This window comes from Peromyscus leucopus, chromosome X (genome assembly GCF_004664715.2).
Source record: "Peromyscus leucopus breed LL Stock chromosome X, UCI_PerLeu_2.1, whole genome shotgun sequence".
NCBI classification, from domain to species: domain Eukaryota; kingdom Metazoa; phylum Chordata; class Mammalia; order Rodentia; family Cricetidae; genus Peromyscus; species Peromyscus leucopus.
In genome coordinates this window covers 134,603,026-134,625,551 of record NC_051083.1, presented here as the reverse complement: position 1 = coordinate 134,625,551, position 22,526 = coordinate 134,603,026, and the positions used below count along the sequence as shown (strand labels likewise).

Here is a 22,526-nt window from a genome sequence, read left to right as displayed (position 1 = left end):
TATTTTTAATTATCCATTACAATTTTAAATGAGTTACATAAACATAATACCTCAAACAAGAATAGAAATATATATACAGTATAACAAAATTAACTTCAAGTTTGTATCAATAAACTAAAATTTATACCAATGAAAAACATTTTAAACATAAACTAAAATCTATACCAATGTAAAACATTTTAAACAAGTTGTTCTTTAAAAGTAGGTTCATTAATCTACCCTTTTATCTTATCATCTCTATATCCTCCTATATATTTATATCATATCCCCTTTTCTTTTTTAGAAAGAGATCACATTTATAATCAACCTGTTTTAAATAAAAATATTGGTTTTTCTCTGTCCCACACCAGAGGGCTCTTTTGATTTGGGACACAAAAATCTCTTAACCATTTTTTTTTAAAGCAATATGTCTGGGTTTAGAGGGGGAGTGAGCCAATTCCACCACTAAAGCCAGCTTGGTATATTTGGGAATTTGGGCGTAGCATCTCTTACTACTTCCTGCTGGAGGGGGGCGCTGTATCTTATGGGGACGCAAAGAAAATTTTAGGCCTATGGGGTAGTCCTTGAGGCTGTATTGTGGGAGCCAGTTGCCTTGAAACTGTTCTGGATGTTGGATCACCTGGGCCATGGTGTCATCGGAGATCTTTCAGGGGGTCTTGGCTGGTCAAACCTGATGTATCTTAATCTGGAACAAATCCACAGCCTCTGGCTTTCTGTGGAAACAAAAGCAGAATCTCTTTTCCAAAGCAACATATCCTTAAATCCAAATTTTGAAGTCAAGGTACCTTTAAAATATACATTTTGGCATAACCGAACAGCTTTTGCAATCAAATGTTTTTCTTCAGTTACGAATATCAAAGAGAACATAATCCAGATTCTCTGTGTGGTAGCCATCTTTATGTGGCTTATGTTTTATATTACCTTGAGCCTATTGCTTTAAACTGCACCATTCTAAGACTAAAACGGCGCTGTGGCTGCTGGCTCCGCCCACTTCAGCTTCCCAACATGGCAGTGGGATGTTTTCCGCCAGCTCTGGGAGTCATCAAGTCTCAGAAAAAGTGGGTCTAAACTTTTATCAAAGCAGTGTGTAGCCCAGAAACTTCTTCTTCTTTTTTTTTTTTTAAATACTAGTAAAGACTAAATCTACCACACAGCGTAATGTGCCGCTGGCAGACGCCTCATTTCCGCCATATTGCCGGTCAAACGCACACGCCAGGAACCCGCCAGTGTTCAAACCTGCGTTTTGCAGGGTCTAGCTGCCCGTATGAGACAAGAAGCAGGAACCTGGTTTTGGCTCTGTTTAGAATTGGTTATTAAATATTCTCAGGTTTAAGGTGGAAACTCGAGCCGTTGGGCACCATTTGTTGCTGGAGGGCTTCTCTCCAGGTTCCCCAAGCCCCGCAGTCCCACAATCTACATATAAAATAATCACTCAGACGCTTATATCACTTATAAACTGTATGGCCGTGGCAGGCTTCTTGCTAACTGTTTTTTTTTATCTTAAATTAACCCATTTTTATAAATCTATACCTTGCCACGTGGCTGGTGGCTTACCAGAGTCTACATGCTGCTTGTCCTGGCGGTGGCTGCAATCTCTCTCCTCAGCCTTCTGCTTCCCAGAATTCTCCTCTCTCCTTATCCCACCTACTTCCTGCCTGGCCACCTACTTCCTGCCTGGTCACTGGCCATCAGTGTTTTATTTATATAGAACGATATCCACAGCAGGTCCTCACGCCTTATATACCTTTCTGCTTTCTACCATCACTCCCTGGGATTAAAGGCTCGCATTCTGGGATTAAAGGCGTGAGTCACCATGCTTGGCTGTGTCCTTGAGCATATGGATTTCTGCCTCTGGAATGCTAGGATTAAAAGCATGTGCTACCACTGCCTATCCTCTATGTTTTATATTGTGGCTGTTCTGTCTCTGACCCCAGATAAGTTTATTAGGGTGCACAATATTTCGGGGAACACAATACTACCACACATAAAGTCTGTGAAATATATTTTAAAAGTCAAAATGATTTATTCAATTAGCCTTTCAATGCTTAACTTTATTGAAATTTTTAGTTCTTTTTTTAAGTATTTTTTTCTTTTATTTATTTTATTTTACAATACTATTCAGTTCTACATAACAGCCACAGATTCCCTTGTTCTCCCCCTTCCTGCCCCCCTCCCCTTCCCCCCAGCCCACCCCCCATTCCCACCACCTCCAGATCAAGGCCAACCCCGAGGACTGAGATCGACCTGATAGACTCAGTCCATGGCTAGGCCCCGGGTGGAGCCCTGGGAGTCTAATTAGCGAGAAAGAGGAGGGTTTATATGAGCAAGAATTGTTGAAACCAAGGTTGGATAAAGCACAGGGACAAATAGCCAAACGAATGGAAACACAAGAACTATGAACCAATGGCTGAGGGGCCCCCAACTGGATCAGGCCCTCTGAATAGGTGAGACAGTTGATTGGATTGATCTGTTTGGGAGGCATCTAGGCAGTGGTACCAGGTCCTGGGCTCGCTGCATGAGATAGCTGTTTGAAACCTGGGACTTATACAGGGACTCTTGGCTCAATCTGGGAGGAAATTTTTAGTTCTTATATAATATGGATATCTGTAACCTGTTCTTAATGAGAATTCATTGTATGTGAATACTTTTCCCTTCTTTTTGACCCTAGTGACTTACTTTCTTTGAAAAATATTTCAATTTTCTAAAAACATTTTTCACAAAATAAAATATAATAAGATAAAACAAAAACCATCACATTGAAGCTGGTCAAGTCAAAACAACAAAAGGAAAAGAGCCCCAAAGGAAGATACTAGAATCAGAAACTCACTCATTTACACATTCATGAGTCCCATAAAAATCCCAAACTGGAAGCCATAATATATACATAGACCCATACATGCTGCTTCAGTCTCTGTGAGTCCATATTAGTTTTGATCATGTTGATTCAGAGAGCTTTGTTTTTCTAGTGACCTCTATCCCCTCTGGCTCTTACATTCTTTACACCTCCCTTTTCCTGGGTTCCATGAGCTCCAAGTGAGGGATATCCTATTTAATAACTAGTCAAAGATTTAATTGGAGTCTGTAAACAGATGCAGGATTTACATTCTCATTGGGTCTCTTGCTTTGAGAAGCTGACCAGCAGTTGTAGGTCATGTTCTTGGTCTGAACCTTTGCTGTGACACATTAAGCTAATAAGATTTTAGAGTTTTACCAGTTGAGTTGTGGTAGCTTGAAAAATGTCTTCTGTTTAAATAGTATCAAACTCACAAACATCACCTAGCATATATATTTGAGTTAGTGGAGGACTGCTCCATTTTTTAAAACCTGCTTTTTACTGTAACATATATTTATGGGTAATCAAATAATTCTGCCAGGATTTAAAGTTGATAACATACTCATATTTGGGGGCCCATCCCTTCTGTGGCACTCTTCCTTCAGGAGTATCACACCCAGTATTCTAGATTTCCTGCCAACTTGGCCAGCAATGTTGTGTATGCCAAGAGAATTATAGATTTGGAGATAGTACAAGAATGAAAACAAAAAGAAGTGGCTGGGGAAATTTCTCACTCAGTGAACAGCTCACTTTATATACTTGAGGACCTGTTTGAATTCCTTGAACACATGTAAAAAGCTGGAGTTCAGATGAAACTTGTATTAAAATATGTAGTTTGCTTTTATGGCTATGGTTATAATGGTATTTAATGTTCATATGAGATCATTCATCAATAAAGACAAAGAGTGTTTTTTTTACTAGAGATGTCATAGCCCAGAGAAGAAAAGTCTTCTGCTTAGCTTATATTGTATAAGTGGGGCAGTGTTGTCAATGGTTTTTCAAATAAAATATCATATATATATATATATATATATATATATATATATGATTAGATTTATGTATCATCAGTAATTTTATATGTATTAGTTAACATGGCAATAATTTTCAGTCATTATCACTTGTCATACTCTCCAGTAAGTACTTCTAATAGACTTCTTCTCTATATCACAGGTAATATTTCAATTAATATTTGCCAATGGCATTGTGGATACTCATCATAATCCTAACTGAAACATTGTTTCTCTTTTGTTCTCACTGTTCCAGGAATATACTATTGATGTATTTTTTAGACAGACATGGCATGATGAAAGACTGAAATTTGATGGTCCCATGAAGATCCTTCCACTGAACAATCTTCTGGCTAGTAAGATATGGACTCCAGACACCTTCTTCCACAATGGCAAGAAATCAGTGGCTCACAATATGACCACACCCAACAAGCTGCTCAGACTGGTAGACAATGGGACCCTCCTCTATACAATGAGGTAAGAGAATGGTAACCCCCACTCAGTATTTTGGAGCTAGGACATGTATTGAAAGTAGGAGGTTTTAGGTTATACACTGAAAATTCCTTTGGTTTATCACACAGACACACGTGTCTTATATTTTAATATGTACTAAGTAACATATACATATATATGAATTTAATAGTTTTATATACATACTATTCTTTCGAGTTTATAGATTTGTATAGTATATATTTTGAAAAGCAAATATGTATATATTTCAAGTATATATATTTATATATACATATCAGTGCATAAGCATACTTTCAACACATTTACATGTGTACAGACATGTGTGCATATTCTATATTCCATATAGTTAGTTACACAAATGAACATTTTGAGATACAAAGAAGTATAAGTTATTTATATTGTATAAATATGTATATCTTCAAAGACTTATGTGTTTGGATAGAGGCACATATGTGTTCAAGAACACTTAAATACACAAACTTACAAAAGCAATAGTTCGAGCCAAACAACTGTCTTCTGTGTCAAGAGGGCCTAGTACAGTTCCATGGGAACTCCACAGCCACCAGACCACATTTCATGGGTTTCCACTAGTGTGGTCCATCATCTCTCCACATCCTCCCATCATGATCTCGACATCCCTCACCTGCAGTATCTCTCCTCTCTCTCATCAATTGGATTCCCAGAGCTCAGCCTGGTGCCTGGCCATGGATCTCTGCATCTGCCTCCATCAGTCACTGGACAAAGGCTCTATGATGATAGTTAGGTTATTTGCTAGGCTGGTCACCAGAGTAGACTGGTCCCTGCACCCTCTGGACCACTGCCAGCAGACCAAGGTTGGGTCAACATTTTGGATTCCTGAGAGCCTCCCCAGCACCCTGCCTCTTCCTATTCCCATGATGTCCTCATCTATCATGGTATCTCCCTCCCTGCCCTCCCACTCTGTCCCTGTTCCAGCTCGACCCTCCCATTTCCCTATGTTCTCATCCCCCACTCCTTGCCCTCTACCACCATTCTCCATACACACCCAGTGCATTCATGTAGATCTCATCCACTTCTCCTTCACAGGCTCATCCATGTGTCCCTCCTAGGGTCTTTCCCTGTTAGTTAGCCTCTCTGGAGTTGTGAGTTGCAGTTTGGCCATCCCTTCCCTCCAAGTTAGTATCAACTTATGAGTGAGTCTGGGTTACCTCACTCAAGTTAACATTTTCTAGATCCATCCATTTGCCTGCAAATTTTATGATATCATTGTTTTTTACCGCTGAGTAGTACTCCATTGTGTATATGTGCCACATTTTCTTTATCCATTCTTCAGTTGAGGAGCATCTAGGTTGTTTCCAGGTTCTTTTTTTTTTGTAATGACATTTTTTTTTATTTTACAATACTATTCAGTTCTTGCTATTATGAATAATGCTGATATGAACATAGTTGAGCATGTGTCTTTGTGGTAAAATTGAGCATTCCTTGGGTATATGCCCAAGAGTGGTATAACTGGGTCTTGAGGAAGACTTATTCCCAACTTTCTGAGAAACCTCCATACTGATTTACAGAGTGGCTGTACAAATTTGCATTCCCACCAACAGTGGAGGAGATTTCCCCTTGTTCCACATCCTCTCCAACAAAAGCTGTCTTCAGTGTTTTTGATCTTAGCCATTCTGACAGGTGTACGATGGATTCTCAGAGTTGTTTTGATTTGCATTTCCCTGATGACTAGGGATGTTGAGTAATTCCTTAAATGTCTTTCAGCCATTTGAGATTTTTCTGTTGAGAATTCTCTGTTTAGCTGTGTAGCCCATTTTTTAAATTGCATTGTTCAGTATTTTGATGTCTAGCTTTTTGAGTTCTTTATATATTTTGGAAATCAGCTCTCTGTCAGATGTGGGGTTGGTGAAGATCTTTTCCCATTCTATAGGTTGTCATTTGGTCTTATTGACCATGTCCTTTGTTCTACAAAAGCTTCTCAGTTTCAGGAGGTCTCATTTATTAATTGTCACACTCAGTGTCTGTGCTACTGGTGTTATATTCAGGAAGTGGTCTCCTGTGCCAATTCATTCAAGACTACTTCCTACTTTCTCTTCTATCAAGTTCAGTGTAACTGGACTTATGTTGAGGTCTTTAATCTACTTGGACTTGAGTTTTGTGCATGGCGACAGATATGGATCTATTAGCAATCTTCTGCATGTTGACATCCACTTATGCCAGCACCATTTGTTGAAGATGCTTTCTTTTTTCCATGGTACAGCTTTGGCTTCTTTGTTGAAAATCATATGTTCATGGGTGTGTGGATTAATGTCAGGGTCTTCAATTCGATTCCATTGGTTCACATGTTGGTTTCTATGCCAGTACCAAGCTGTTTTTATTACTATAGCTCTATAGTAGAACTTGAGATCAGGGATCATGATGCCTCCAGAGGTTGCTTTATTATACAGGATTCTATTAGCTATCCCAGGTTTTTTGTTTTTCCATATAAAGTTAAGTATTGTGTAGATGTAACCAACTGTCTTGTTAAATAATAAACACAGAAACAATGCAAAGAAGAAAGCCAAGAGATCTGAGCTAAGAGCCTTACCCTTCCTGCTGCAGCTAGCTCTTCCACCAAGAGACCTCTTTGAAAGAGAGCTACTTCCTGTCTGTTTGACTTTATATAGACTTTTTGTTCTGCCTTCTCATTGGCTGTAAACCCAAATACATGACTGCCTCGTCACTGCCTGTCTGTAGAGACTTCCAGGTCTTCTATGGTATTGACATTAAAGGCATGCGTCACCACTGCCATGCTCTTGCTATGGCTCTAATAGCTCTGACCCCCAGGCAACTTTATTTATTAACATACGATTAACATTTTAGTACAAAATAAAATATCACCATAGTATTGTTCTTTCCAAGTCTGTGAAGAATTGTGTTGGGATTTTGATGGGGATTGCACTGAATCTGTATATTGCTTTTGGTAAGATTTCCATTTCTACTATGTTGATTCTATCTATCCACGAGCATGGGAGATCTTTCCATTTTCTGATATCTTCTTCAGTTTCTTTCTTCAGAGACTTAAAGTTCTTATCATACAGGTCTTTTACTTGCTTAGTTAGAGTTATCCCAAGGTATTTTATATTATTTGTGGCTATTGTAAAGGGTGATGTTCCTCTGATTTCTTTCTCAGCCCCTTTTTCATTTGTATATAGGAGGATTACTGATTTTTTTGAGTTAATCTTGTATCTAGCCACTTTACTGAAGGAGTTGATCAGCTGTAAGAGTTCCCTGGTAGAATTTTTGGGGTCACTTATGTATACTATCCTATCGTCTACAAATAATAAAAGTTTGACTTCTTCCTTTCCAATTGTATCCCCTTGATCTCCTTATGTTGTCTTATTGCTCTAGCTAGAACTTCAAGTACTGTACTGAATAAGTATGGGGAGAGTGGACAGCCTTGTCATGTTCCTGATTTTAGTGGAATTGCTTTGAGTTTCTCTCCATTTAATTTGATGTTGGCTGTTGGCTTGCTGTAAATTGCCTTTATTATGTTTAGGTATGTTCCATGTATTCCTGATCTCTCTGACATTTATAATGAAGGGGTGTTGGATTTTTGTCAAAGGCTTTTTCAGTATCTAATGAGATGATCATGTGGGTTTTTTCTTTCAGTTTGTTTATATGGTATATTACATTGACAGATTTTCATATGTTGAACTATCCTTGCATCCCTGGGATGAAGCCTACAAGGTCATGGTGGATAATTGTTTTGATGTGTTCCTGGATTTGGTTAGCCAGTATTTTATTGAATATTTTTGCATCAATGTTCATGAGGCAGATTGGTCTGTAATTCTCTTTCTTTGTTGCATCTTTGTGTGGTTTGGGTATCAGGGTAACTGTAGCTTCATAAAAAGAATTTGATAATGTTCCTTCTGTTTCCATGGTGTGGAGCAATTTGAAGAGTATTGGTATTAGCTATTCTTTGAAAATCTGGTAGAATTTTGCACTGAAACTATCTGGTCCTGGACATTTTTGGTTGGGAGACCTTTAATGACCGTTTCTATTTTCTTAGAGGTTGTTGGTCTATTTAAATAGTTTATCTGGTCTTGATTTAACTTTGGTATGGGGCATCTATCCAGAAAATCGTCCATTTCTTTCAGATTTTCCAATTTTTTGGAGTACAGGTTTTTGAAGTATGAACTGATGATTCTCTGGATTTCCTCATTGTCTGTTGTTATGTCCCCCTTTTCATTTCTGATTTTGTTAATTTGGATGCACTCTCTGTGCTTTTTGGTTAATTTGGATAAGGGCTTATCTATCTTGTTGATTTTCTCAAAGAACCAACTCTTTGTTTCATTGATTGTTTGTATTGTTCTCTTTGTTTCTATTTTTATTGATTTCAGCCATCATTTTGATTATTTCCTGGCATCTGTTTCTCCTGGGTGAGTTTGCTTCTTCTTGTTCTAGAGCTTTCAGGTGTGCTGTTAAGTCACTAGTGTGAGATTTCTCCATCTTCTTTATGTGTGCATTTAGAGCTATGAGTTTTCCTCTTAGCACTGCTTTCATAGTGTCCCATAAGTTTAGGCATGTTATACATTCATTTTCATTGAATTCTAGGAAATCTTTAATGTCTTTCTTTATTTCTTCCTTGACTAATTGGTGATTCAATTGGGCATTATTCAGTTTCCATGAATACAGTATTCATACCATACTGTATGCTTTCTGTAATTTTTGTTGTTGTTGAAGTCTAACTTTAAGCCATGGTGGTCTGATAAGACACAGGATGTTATTTCAATTTTTTTTGTATCTGTTGAGATTTACTTTGTGACCAAGCATGTGGGCAATTTTGGAGAAGGTTCCATGGGGTGCTGAAAAGAAGGTATATTATTTTTTGTTAGGGTGGAATATTCTGTAGATATCTATTAAGTCCATTTGAGTTATAATGTCTGTTAGTTCCCTTGTATCTCTGTTAAGTTTCTGTCTGGCAGACCTGTCCATTGGTGAGAGTGGGGTGTTGAAGTCTCCCACTACTAGTGTATGGAGTTTGATGTGTGATTTAAGCTTTAGTAATGTTTCTTTCACAAATGAAGATGCCCTTGTATTTGGGGCATAAATATTCAGAATTGAGACTTCATGTTGTCAGATTTTCCCTGTGATAAATATGTAGTGTCCTTCCTGATCTCTTTCAACTGGTTTTAGTTTGAAGTCTATTTTATTAGATATTAGGATAGCTGTACCAGCTTGCTTCTTAAATCCATTTGATTGGAAAGTCTTTTGCCAGCCTTTTATTCTGAGGTGGTGTCTGTCTTTGAAGTTGAGGTGTGTTTCTTGTATGTAGAAAATGAATGGATCTTGTTTTTGTATCCATTCTGTTAGCCTGTGTCTTTTTATAGGTGAATTGAGACCATTGATATTGATGGATATTAATGACCAGTGACTGTTAATTCCTGTTATTTTTTGGTGGTAGTGTTGTATGTTTCCCTTCTTTGGTATTTCTTGGTACGGGACTATCTATTGCCTGTGTTTTCATGGGTGTATCTAACTTCCTTAGGTTGGATTTTTCCTTCAAGTGCTTTCTGTAGGGCTGGATTTGTGGAGAGATATTGTTTAAATCTGTTTTTATCATGGAATATTTTGTTTACTCCATCTATGTTGATTGAGAGTTTTGTTGGGTGTAATAGTCTGGGTTGACATCCATGGTTTCTTAGTATCTGCATAACATCTGTCTAGGACTTTCTGGCTTTTATAGTCTCTATTGAGAAGTCAGGTGTTATTCTTATGGGTCTTCCTTTATATGTTACTTGTCCTTTTTCCTTTGCAGCTCTTAATATTTTTTCTTTATTCTGTATGTTTAGTGGTTTGATTATTATGTGGTGAGGGGACTTTTTTTTTGATCTAATCTATTTGGTGTTCTGTAACCTTCTTATATTTTTATAGGCATTTCCTTCTTTAGGTTGGGAAAGTTTTCTTCTATGATTTTGTTGAATATATTTTCTGTGCATTTGAGTTGGCATTCTTCTTCTTCTATCCCTATTATTCTTAGGTTTGGTCTTTTCGTGGTGTCCCAAATTTCCTGGACATTTTGGGTCATGACTTTGTTGGTTTTAGTGTTCTCTTTGACTGATGAATCTATTTCTTCTACTGTATCTTCAACACCAGAGATTTGCTCTTCCATCTCTTGCATTCTGTTGGTTATACTTGCATCTGTAGTTCCTGTTCATTTACTCAGTTTTTCCACTTCCAGCATTACCTCAGTTTGTGTCTCCTTTATTGAGTCTATTTCTATTTTGAAATCTTGAACTGTTTCCCTCGTTTGCTTAATTGCTTTCTCTTGGCTTTCAAGGGATTTACTGATTTTTTTCCCCATTTTCCCCATTTTTTGTTTGACTTTTCCTCGATTTCTTTAAGGGAATTTTTCATTTCCTCTTTTAAGATCTCTAATATCTTCTTAAAGTCATTTTTATGGTAGATATCTTCCATTTCTTCTGTGTTGGGATGTTCATGTCTTGCTGATATAGGTTCTGATGGAGCCATATTTGTTTTTATGTTGTTGATTGTATTTTTGCACTGGCGTCTACCCATCTCTTTCTCCACTTGGTGCAATTGGTGTCTGTGTCTGAGGGAGCCTCTCTTGGTCTGATTGATACTCTTGGTCCAGTGGGAGCTCTTGGTCTAGTCAATGCTGATGGACATTTTGTCTCAGGGACCAGCTCTTAGTCCTACTGGCACTAGTGAGCTCTGTCTCAGGGAGTTGCTGCAGTCTTACCATGTGGTAGATGGTGGTAGTCTGACCTGTCTGCAGGATGTCTGCCTGTCAACTGGCCTCTTAGTCCATTTGGGTGCTGGCAGGCTCTATCTCAGGGAACAGTTGCAGTCAGGGAGGGTGGGTGGAATTTGTGGGAGGTGAGGCTTAGGTTACAGGATCTGATGGGGGATGGGAGTAGTCTGACCTGTGTGCAGGAGATCTGTCTGCCAACTGGCCTGAAACTAGAACTGCAATATGTGGGGGTGTAGGGGGGCAGTTTGTGCCCCTGGGTCCAAGCCTAGGGGTGGGGGTGTTTGGGTATGAGGATAAAGACTTACCTCTTAGTCCAGTCAGGTCCTTTATGCTTATTTTGAAATATAGTATCCAGACAGAACAGAAGTACAGAAGGTTGATGAAACCATTATTTTCCTAGCACGGAAGAGGGTACATCTTAGATTCCAGAAGGTGGGCAGGAAGGTGGGCAGAGACTCAAAACTCCAAGATCAAATCTTGGCTCTTTTATGGCTCTTCAAGTGACCTTCTAGTGACCTTCACAGTCACAAGCTGTTTCCTTTGTTCAGTTCTTCATTTAATAACAGTAGCTGCTGCCTGCCTTACAGAAACATAGAAAGTAGGAATTGGATAAGGCCTGCAGACCATTTAGAATTTCCCAGAAAGACTCATTCTGTAGCACTGTTATTGTTATTGTAATGTACATTAGTTTGATTCTGGATTCTATTGGAAAACTTGAATGCTAGCTACTTGGAAAAATTGAACCAGATCTTTCATGAGTATAAAATTTGGACAGTTATGGAACTTTTGCCTTACCTCATCTTGGAACTTCAGGATGACCATAAAATGTAGGCTTAGCCTACCCCTTACCTCAGCAGCACACATACTAAAACTGGAACAACACAGAAGTTTCGCAGAAATAGCTCAACATGATATACACATTTATGAACTATTCTAAACTACCCAAGATAGAGTATGTAGTGAACCCTTTCTTCATTAATGATATAATACTTACTGATGAAACAAAGGATAAATATGTAATATTCATCATACCTGATTTTAGTAATATAGTAAGAATCCTCTTGAGCTTTTTAATAAGATGAAAAGTACTCATAAAATTTAACTAGATTTTAATCCATTGAATCATCTGACTAACAACATATTTATAAGACCTTAAGGTGTGTAAGACTCTGAGATGTACCAAGCTACAGAGATAAGTAAGACACCTCTTAACTCACAAAGGTTTCATAGTATTGTATGGACTGGAGAAATGGCTCAGTGCTTAAGAGCACTGACTTTCCTTCCAGAGGACCCAAGTTCAATTCCCAGCACCCACATGGCAACTCACAACTAAGGGAGATCAATGAATCTACTCTGAGAAAAAGGATAAAGAAATAATAAGATAAATGGGTAGATCATTGAATCTACTCTAAAAAGAAAAAGGGGAAGATATAAAAATAACAAAAGGTAGATTATTGAATTTATTATGAAAAGAAAAAAGAGAATATGGATATGATAAGATAAAAAGATCAATTATTGAATCTACTTTTAAAAGGAACTTGTAGCTAGAGTTTTCCTGCCTTGTCCACAGTCAGGACAAATCTGTCATCCGCCAGTCCCACAGCCACTCAGACCAACCAAGTAAACACAGAGACTTATATTGCTTACAAACTGTATGGCCATGGCAGGCTTCTTGCTAACTGTTCTTATATCTTAAATTAACCCATTTATATAAATCTATACCTTGCCAGGTGGCTTGTGGCTTACCAGCGTCTTCACATGCTGCTTGTCATGGCGGTGACTGGCAGTGACTCCCTCTGGCTTCCTGTTCCCTCCTTTCTCCTCTCTGTTAGTGCTGCCTATACTTCCTGCCTTGCCACTGGCCAATTTGTGTTTTATTTATTGACCAATCAGAGTAATTTGACATACAGACCATCCCACAGCAGGAACTACTTGTTTTAAATAGGATAAGTAATGAAATTTTTTTTGGTCTGAGTTTATCAAATGTTACTGGACTGAACATTGTTATATATTAATGGAGTTTTTCTTCTGAATCTTTCAAATGTTAATGGACTAGACATCATTAATGCAATTATTGACTATATATATTTTGTATACTTATTGGATATAGTTTTCTTGTATTAGTTATAAGCTTTTTTAAATTTTAGACAAAAAGGGGAAAATGTGGTGATATTGTGTTCCCCCAAATACTATGTACCCTAATAAACTTATCTGGGGTCAGAGAACAGAACAGCCACTAGACAGACATAGAGGTCAGAAAATGGTGGCACACACACTTTTAATCCTAGCCTTCTGGAGGCAGAGATCCATCTGGATTTCTGTGAGTTTAAAGCCACACTGGATATAGCCAGGCATGGTGACTCATGCCTTTAATCCCAGGAAGTGATGGCAGAAAGCAGAAAGGTATATAAGGCATGAGGTCCAGGAACTAGAGCTGGTTAAGCTTTCAGGCTTTTGAGCAGCACAGTTCAGCTGAGAGACATCCAGTCTGAGGAAACAGGATCGGCTGAGGAATTGGCAAGGTGAGGTGGCTGTGATTTGTTCTGCTTCTCTGATCTTCCAGCTTTAATCCAATACCAGGCCCTGGGTTTGTTTTTATTAATAAGACTGTCTAAGTTTTGTGATACACACAACTGTCTGTAGCTCTACTTCTAGGGTACCCAACCCCCTCATACAGACATACATGCAGGCAAAATACCAATGTACATAATTTAGAAAAAAAAGACTTTATAGTATTGTAGTTAATAATACAAAACCCCTTCACAGAGAGATGCACAAAATATCATGGAATCATAGGATAAGCAGAAAATAAAAACAATACCCAAGCATCATAAAACAAACAATAAACAAAATGTGATGCAGAGGCCATGAAAGAATGCTGCTTACTGGCTTGATCTCCACGACTTGGGCAGCCTCATTCCTTATTTATGTCAGGGCCACCTGCCTTGGTGTGACACCAGTCAAAATTGGCTGGACCCTCTGACACCAATCAATTAATTAAGAAAATATACCACAGGCTTGACCACAGACCAATCTGGTGGGGATATTTTCTCAATTGAGTTCCCTCTTCCCAAAAGACTCTATCTTGTGTTAAGCCAGCATAAAATTCCAGCATAGTAAGAATGTAGCAGGGACAATAAAATTAGCCTATTTGCACATCTAAGGTAAATCCTGTGTGAAATTGCAATTTCTTTTGAGATAACTTCTCACTAGGTGGTCTGGAGCTCACTATGTAGATCAAACTGGCCTTGAACTCCAAGTGCCACACTGACCTCTGCCTTCCTAGTGATGAAAGGCATGTATCATTGTGAGAAACCACTTTTAAATTTAGGTCTAAGGGATGTATAAAAGTAAACTATATCCAGAGACAAGGGAAAAATAGTATAGAAAAGGTATAGTAGGCATATATGCCTGTGACATAAGGGAATGAGTTAGTGTAATAGGACCAGAGAAGAGTTAGGTAAGTGGTCTGGCTTGGGTAAAGACACCTATAAGATATATTGACAGAACAATGATGGTAATTCATGGAAATGCAGAACTTAGAGGAAGAAATCAAACAGATTTACACTTTAGATAAAATACTCTGAGAGCATGAACAAGGAAGATTGAAGGGAGGAAAAGATTATGAAGATGGTGCTTAAGAAGTAATCTACAGTAATACTCATCTAATAACAGATAACCGCTGGAAACTGCTGAGTCCTGAATGCCTACTATGTGCCATGCACTTATTTATATTATCTTAAATCTTAGCAGTAACTATCCAATATATATGCTTTTAGATATTTATTATGCTTATTGAATTGATATAGAACATGAAACTTAAAAAATACAAATGGGTTTCCCAAGATGTTGTTGTTGTTTGTTATATACAGGTCTATATGGCTTCAAGATACTTTTATTCCAGCAAATAAAATTTTGATGTAGTATATTCTAGAAGTAGCATTCTCAGTACTTGATGCCTGGTCAGAGGCTTATATGGTTTTATAACCAAAGAAGTATCTTAAGAAAATATAAATATTAGCAGCTAAGGAGCTTGCATGGGACTAACCTAGGCCCTCTGCATGTAGATGACAGTTGTGTAGCTTGGTCTGTTTGTGGGGCCTCTAACAGTGTGATCAGGATCTGTCCCTGGCTCATGAGCTGACTTTTTGGTACTCATTCTCCATGCAGAGATGCTTCCTTCAGCCTTGATGAAGAGGCAGGGAGGAGCTTGGTCCTACCTCAACATGATATGCCATGCTTTGTTGACTCCCATAGGAGGCCTGCCCCTTTCTGAACTGAGGAGTAGTAGATGGGGGGATAGATGCGAGGAAGGGGGATGGGAGGGGAAGAGATGGGGTAGAGAAACTATGATTGATATATAAAATAAATGAAGAAATTTAATAAAAAAGAAAAAAATGTGAAAAATGATCCAAATGTTAAAATTCCCATTGAGTGCTGAAGAGAAATGTGCTTTTGGATAATAACAGTAATAGGAAAGGGTAGAGGTTAGAGAGAGGAAAGGGAATAAGGAAAATAATGTAGTTATATTTTAATTTCAAAAAATAAAAAATAAATAAAAAGAAAGGTAGAGAGAAACATAGCCAAATGATGTTACTATTTGAAAGGATTTCTGTGTGAGATACAGAATATCTTTGTCCTATAATTATGGAAAAATATTTTTTTTGTAAGTGATGTGCTACACATGACCACACATTCCTGTAATTCCAGCACTTGGGCATTAGAACTTCAAGGCCAGCCTTGGTGACATAGTGAAGCTGTTGTTTGATTGCTTGTTTTAATAATGTGGCCAAAGAGCTGGCTCAGAAGCTAAGAGCACTTGCTGTTCTTCCAGAAGACCTAATTCAATTCCCAACAGCTACATGCTGCTCAGAACCATCTGTAACTCTAGTACCATGGGATCTGATATCCTCTTCTAGCCTCCCTGGACACCTGGCATGCATGTAGTAAGTAGATATATATGCAGGCAAAACACTGGTACACATAAAATAAAAATAAAAGAATAACAAAATAAAAAGAAAACAAATCTGAGTGACATGATGAGATTCTTTGTGCTAACACAAACCCCAAAATGTATGAAAGTTCAAACGTGATCAATGGGATGGAAATATATTTCTTCTTCTTTCAAGTTCAAAGCAGATATTCTTCATTGACAGCAGGTTCATTTGTAAGTGATGTGTTCAAGGACTCAAGGTCCACTCATCTTGTGACTCTACCATATTAAACACATAATTTCCACCAGCACTGGCTTGTTTGTATGAAGCGAATCAAAGAGGAAGAACAGAGATTGGTATGTGGGAAATGACTGTGGATTAGTTAGGCTTTGAGAGCATACTCATTTCTAGTAGCCTTTTTTTGGTAGAAAGGGTTATCTGTATATGTTTTACTAGCAAGCCAAGCTAGGGAAAGAAATACTACTGTGTACAAAAAGAATTCTAGATTTGTTTTAAAATTAAAACATCTGGTTGTATTCTTCAAGGATCAATTGGCAATGAGATACTGGTTAGTGGAGTATTCATGGTCCATGGAATGACAAGGCCCTGAACAAGAGTAGTAAAACAAACAAGAATGAAGGAGATTTTCTATAGAACTTAGATGCCAAGTATAGTATTGAGAAGGAACATTAAGAATGTATGTGATATATTTTCCTGGACACTGAATAGATTGCAGTTCTTCTAGTAAGAATAATAAAAACAAACTCTCTAAATATTAGAAGAATTCAATATTTAGCTAACAAGATGGGAAGGTTATAAAGTTTATACTTCTTGAGGATTTTCAATGTGACAGACACTGTACTAGATGCTTTATACATAATTGTCTCACTATCTAATAGCAATCATCATGTACATTTAGTGCTGAGTCATAGTGCAGCATCATGATTTTGATTAAGGAAAAATATTGCACAGTAAGGGAGTTCTTAGACCAGTCTCTGTTAAATGACATGAAGTAGCCAATAGCAAATGTGATAAGGTGTAAAAACTGTGTGATACATCCTGACATGTGGCCACTCTCTGGAGGTTTTTATTTTGTTGTTGATACCATCAAACTTACAGTAAAGAAATTGTAATTTTATTAGACCAAAAGTAGAACCCTAAAAGAAGAGCTATACAGAAATCCAGTTCACAGTAAAAGCAGATTTTCTTTCTCACACTATCAAGAAGATGCACCACTTCTTGAAATACAATGATGCTTGAGGACCACTTTTAAGTAATGAATGTGAGCTGGACATGATGAGCTGCACTGGGAAGTGCAAGTCTGGAAACCAGGAGAACCTTCACATAGCAGGGTTTTGTAAAATATAATATATTGTACAAAGTGTCTTTTATGTGTTGTGCTATGCAGTAATAGTGTCCTATAATTATCTGAAAAACAAAGGAAAAAGTCACTGCTGTCTCCACGGTGTCATCAAGAGGAAAGTGATGTTTTGTACCAACTGAGAGATGATATCTGTCATGATGAGATTATGATTCCTTCTTTTGTTCTTTGATTGTATGATTGAGTCAGTTTTGCTAATGTACTTGGGATGTGTTAAAGATAGATTGTTTGAATGTTAAAAACTGCATTGTGCCAGGAACTTTGTCCCCTAAACTTTAATAGCAATGCTCCTCTCTTCATAGTTTAGATGCTAATACATTGCCCTTGAGTTATCATTATAGAGAGTGCCCCTGAAATGACCAGAAACAAGGGAAAGCATTTGGGTAACATTTTAATAGTATAGTATTTAATGTAATCAGGGCAGCCAAGCATTGATAGCTTTCTTTCACACAGTCCTTTTTGTAATGGCTTTTGCCCTAGGAGACTCTACCTGCAGTTCCTTATGCTCTGAACCACATTTAGTGAGCTTTACTCTAATAAACAGCAGCAAGAACATAGAAGAGATAATGTCTCATTTGAAGATTTGAGGAGGCTTAGAATGAGGCAAGAAAGAATAAATAAATAGGAGAATTCTCAGTTAGTCACAAATGACTCTGTGTCCTGAGTGCACCCATACATCAAGAAACACATAGCAATGGTTGGCTATGTGTCAACTAGTATCCTAGATATAGGTTACCATAACAAACAGAAATCCTCTGTCAGAAGCCAGGCACCCAGACACTTAGAAACCTTTATGTTAAGGATTATGATATTTGTACAAAGTGCTCTGGCATTTTTGGGAGCTGGAGGAAATCATGATGTCCATATTATATTAACAAAGCATCATGTCATATGTAGAATTAAAGCATAGATTAGAAGGAGATTTGTTGTGCATAGAAAGAACAGGCATCCAGGCAGGGATCAATCTTGATACAGATTCTTCTGTGAAATCTCAAGTATTTGCTGTTGAATGGAGAGTTAGTGAAAGTAAGAATTTCATAAAATGAGGATGGAGTTACACCTCTAAGGTAATTGTTGGGCTCACATGTTCCCTCTGAAGGCTTCAACAAGTGATAAGGTGATGGCCTTCCTGCCTATGCAATGACTCTTCTGTCTCTAGCTTGAAGATTTAATGGTTAGTCTGCAGACAACTGGGATTCTGGTGACTAATGTGCAGCTAGGTTTGGGTGTTTGGGAGAGCATATTTCAAGTGATTCATCTTGTACTGATAATGGCTATTAGTCATTTACTATCATTTCTTTTTCATCATAAATTCCAGATCCTGTCCTTCACTCCACAATTACAGAAATAGTCTGCCTGGCAACTCTTTCTAGACAGTGTTGCCCATCCTTTAGATTTTAGAAATAATGTCCCTCTAAACACAGAGCAAATTGCTCCATTTCCAAAAGGCCTAAATGACAGATTGTCTATAGTGGGGCTGACACTGCACTCCAAAGACCCTGTTATCCTGTGGAGTATAAAATTGGAACTCCTGTGTTTATTACTCTGAGCAGTGCTTTCTCTTGGTCAAACAGCCAGGTCATATATATGTATTCAATATTCTTTAGTCTTTTGAACTTGTCATCCCAAGACATTTTATACTTCAGTTTTCTCTAGGGTTTCCCTTAGTATGTGTCTCCACTTAGCAAAATTCTAGGAATCATTTAAATGTTTTTCCTGTAGCAGCTATGATATAGTTGATCCATTTTCAATCATATTAATTCTGTAGTTTAAATGAATGAAAATGCTGTGGCAAGTTCCACAACATTCTGCATAATGAACACTAAAGATTGCAGTATAAGGGAGGTACTGAAAAGGGCAAATGCTTTAGGAAGGCAAGAGTTATTATCAAGACACGAGGACCAGAGCCTCATCTTCCAGAGGATCCCTGTACTTGTGCCAACAGCAAATGATCACGGTCTTAATCGCCTCAGCTAGAACAAAAATGTTGCTTTGGGTAATTTATAGGCAGCCAAATTTATTGTTCAGTGTTCTGGATAATTAGAAGTCCAGATCATGGCTTTACCAGATTCATTGTCTGGCCTAAGCTAACCACTTCAAAGATAATGCCTTCTTGCCGTGTCCCTACATAACTGCAGTTGCTAGCAAAATTCCTTCAGGCATCTTTTATAAAGGCTCTAATTCAATTCATGAGGGGTAGAGTTCCTATGACCTAATAACCCCTGAAAGGTCCCAACTAAACACTATCTCCCTGAAAAGTTTGAACATATGAATTTCAAGAGAACAAGAAGAAACCATATTGAACTCTGAAACTAGATTCTATAGCTTTGAGGCTTGCTTATTTTCTTGCTGTGTTAAAAGCTTTTGAGTGTATTCCAATCTAACATCAAATGGTTTACCCATGGTATTCAATCTAGTTCAAGAGACAAGATATATGCATTTACTCCCAAATCCTAAAAAAATACAAAGCACAGTATGATAAATACTAGGGAAATACATGGTTTTGCATGAATTGTATATTAAAAAAATTCCAGCAAATACAATAGTAAGAATAATCATTCATAGTTGCATTCATTTTGAAATTGTATTTTCAGGGAGGATGCAATCAGGACACTAAATAAACAAGTTATCAGTTCATATTAATTCATAAGAGATTGAAAAGAAATTAGTTACTTAGTGGTGTTAAGGCAAGAGCAAGGACTCTTAGCTCAGTGATATGGCATGGTATTACCACTGGAATAAACACCTAAAATAACCATATTCTATCTCTTTCTTCTTACCCAACTCTATTCTCATTTTCACTTTGAGATTCTGATACATATGTGTTCTGTCTGATGTATCAGCTTCCTCAGGCTGTAGGGAATGGTTGAAGTGTTTAATATCACTCATATCTTGAGTTTGTAGAAATACATTAAGCCCATGGGGTGAATCTTCATCTTCAAATCCAAATTCTTCTGAACCTATGGTTTTTCTTTCTAATAAAATCCATTCTTAGAGCTTGAACTAGCATCTGTAAAAATGCTAGTGAAAAATGGGGCCTAGCATGCCTTCTAGCTGGCAGAACTGGGTTTGAAGTCTAGAGGTCTGATTTTGTAAATTGACAAATAAAACTTGATTGCATCTGTGGCATATAAAATCATATTTTTAGGTAGGTATACAGTGAGAATTTACCAAATTGAGCTAATTATCAAATGCCTTATCTCACTTATTTTATGGTGGTGGCACTAATTCTACTTGGCAACTTTCAAATTTGAGATGGACTACTAACTGATTATTCTTTGCAGTATGATTTTGATGTTTTATTTACTCTTTAAAGTTGTTTTTATGCATGTGTGTGTGTGTGTGTGTGTGTGTATACATGCCCACATGTGTGCATGCACAGCGAAAGAAAAGTACACAAGAGAAGCACATGTGCCACAGCTTGCATGTGGAATTCAAAGGACAACTTTCAGTTGGTTCTCTCCTTCAAACCTATGAGTCCCATGATTGAACTTGGGTTGTCAGGCTTGTATTGAAGCCAAACCTTCATTCCTATTGTGGTATTAACTTACATGCCCTTGATTAGTGATATTGAACAGCATCTCCTACACTGGTTGTCCATTTTTTTTTTTTGAGAAATTTGGATTTGGATGTATTGCTCTTTAGTAGATTAAGTTTTCTTGCTATTGAGTTGACTTGGTTCATTATATTTTTGGATATTAATCCATTGTGAGATGTATGTTTCTAGATAGTTTCTCCCATTTTATATGCTCTCTCTTTAGTGTGTTGATTGTTTCTTTTATTGTGCAGTAACTTTTTAATTTATTGTAAGCCAATTAATCTGTTTTTGTTTTCTACCTGTGCTTTTGAAGCCATGTCCAAATATTCATTGTGCAGAATAGTGCCATGAAGCAGCCATAGTTTTAGGTAGTGTGCTTAAGGTTTTAGATTTGACTTTATGTTTGTAAGTTGTATGAGATAAGAATCTTATTTCATTTTTCTGTGTATGGATGTACAATTTTCATACTACCATTTGCTAAGGAGAATGTCATTTCTCCTTTGTGTGTTCTTGGCATCTTTGTTGAAAATCAATTAACCATGAATATATGATTTTATTTCTGTGCTCTCTATTTTGCACCATTTGTCTATGGATCTATTTTTAAGTGAGTACCATGCTCATTTATTAGCAAATGTTTATGATATTGAAGCTATATAGTACAATGCCTCTATCTCTGCTGTTTGTGCTATTCAAGACAATAATACTAATTTGAATTTTACAGCTGTTTGTGAAAAAATGTTATTGGTGTTTTGAAAAAGCTTTGCTGAATATATAGGTCATTTTGAGTAGCATTTTTGCAATATTAATTATTCTGAGTAGTAATTTTAGTCATATTAATTCTCCCAATCTATGAATAGTGGATATATTTTCAATTATTTTTACCCTTTTCAATCTCTTTCATTGCTGTTCTATAGTTTTTAATATGTATATTAGTTGGGATTCTCTAAAGCAACAGAACTTATAGAATGAATAAGTCTCTCTTTGTCTTTCTCTGTCTCTATCTCTCTCACTCATCATATATATATATATAAATGTATTAAATATATTAATGTATGTATTAAATGACTTACAGGCTGTAGTCCAGCTAGTCCAATAATGACTATTTATGACAGGCCCAAGGACCCATTAATTGTTAAATCCACAAGGCTGGATGTCTCAGCTGGTCTTCAGTATATACTGGAATCCCTAAAAAGCAGGCTTTAATGCCAATGAAGGAATGGAATTGCTAATGAGGTGTGAGAAAGCAGGGAAAGAGCAAAAAATTCATTTGTCCCTATATAGACTTGCAGAATAAGGAATAGCTCTAAGATTAGAGTTGGGTCTTCCTACCTCAAAAGATTTGTATTAAAGGTGTGTCTTCCTGTCTCAAAAATGGATTACAAATGAATCTTCGAACTTCAGATGATACAGTTAAGCAAGAAGTCCCTTAACAAGTATGCCCAGACATTCTTTGGATTTTAGCAATTCCAGATGTTGTCTAGCTGACAACCATGAATAGCCAGCACGGTGTGTATATCATCCATTTCCTTAATTAAATGTATTCCCACATATTTTATTACATTGTAACAATTGGGAATGAGGTACTTTTGTGTTTTCAATTTCAAGGAGTTTATTAAGGCATGAAAA

The 22,526-nt window shown here is 37.2% G+C and overlaps 1 protein-coding gene across 2 annotated transcripts in view; it reads left to right on the top strand.

The window, feature by feature from the left end:
* Positions 1–22,526, top strand: part of Gabra3 (gamma-aminobutyric acid type A receptor subunit alpha3) — a 235,194-nt gene that overhangs the window by 149,888 nt on the left and 62,780 nt on the right. For both annotated transcript variants that reach the window (XM_037199298.1, XM_037199297.1), the window contains exon 5: positions 4,097–4,317. In XM_037199298.1, the coding sequence (XP_037055193.1) occupies positions 4,097–4,317 (221 nt within the window). The remainder of the gene's footprint in view (positions 1–4,096; positions 4,318–22,526) is intronic.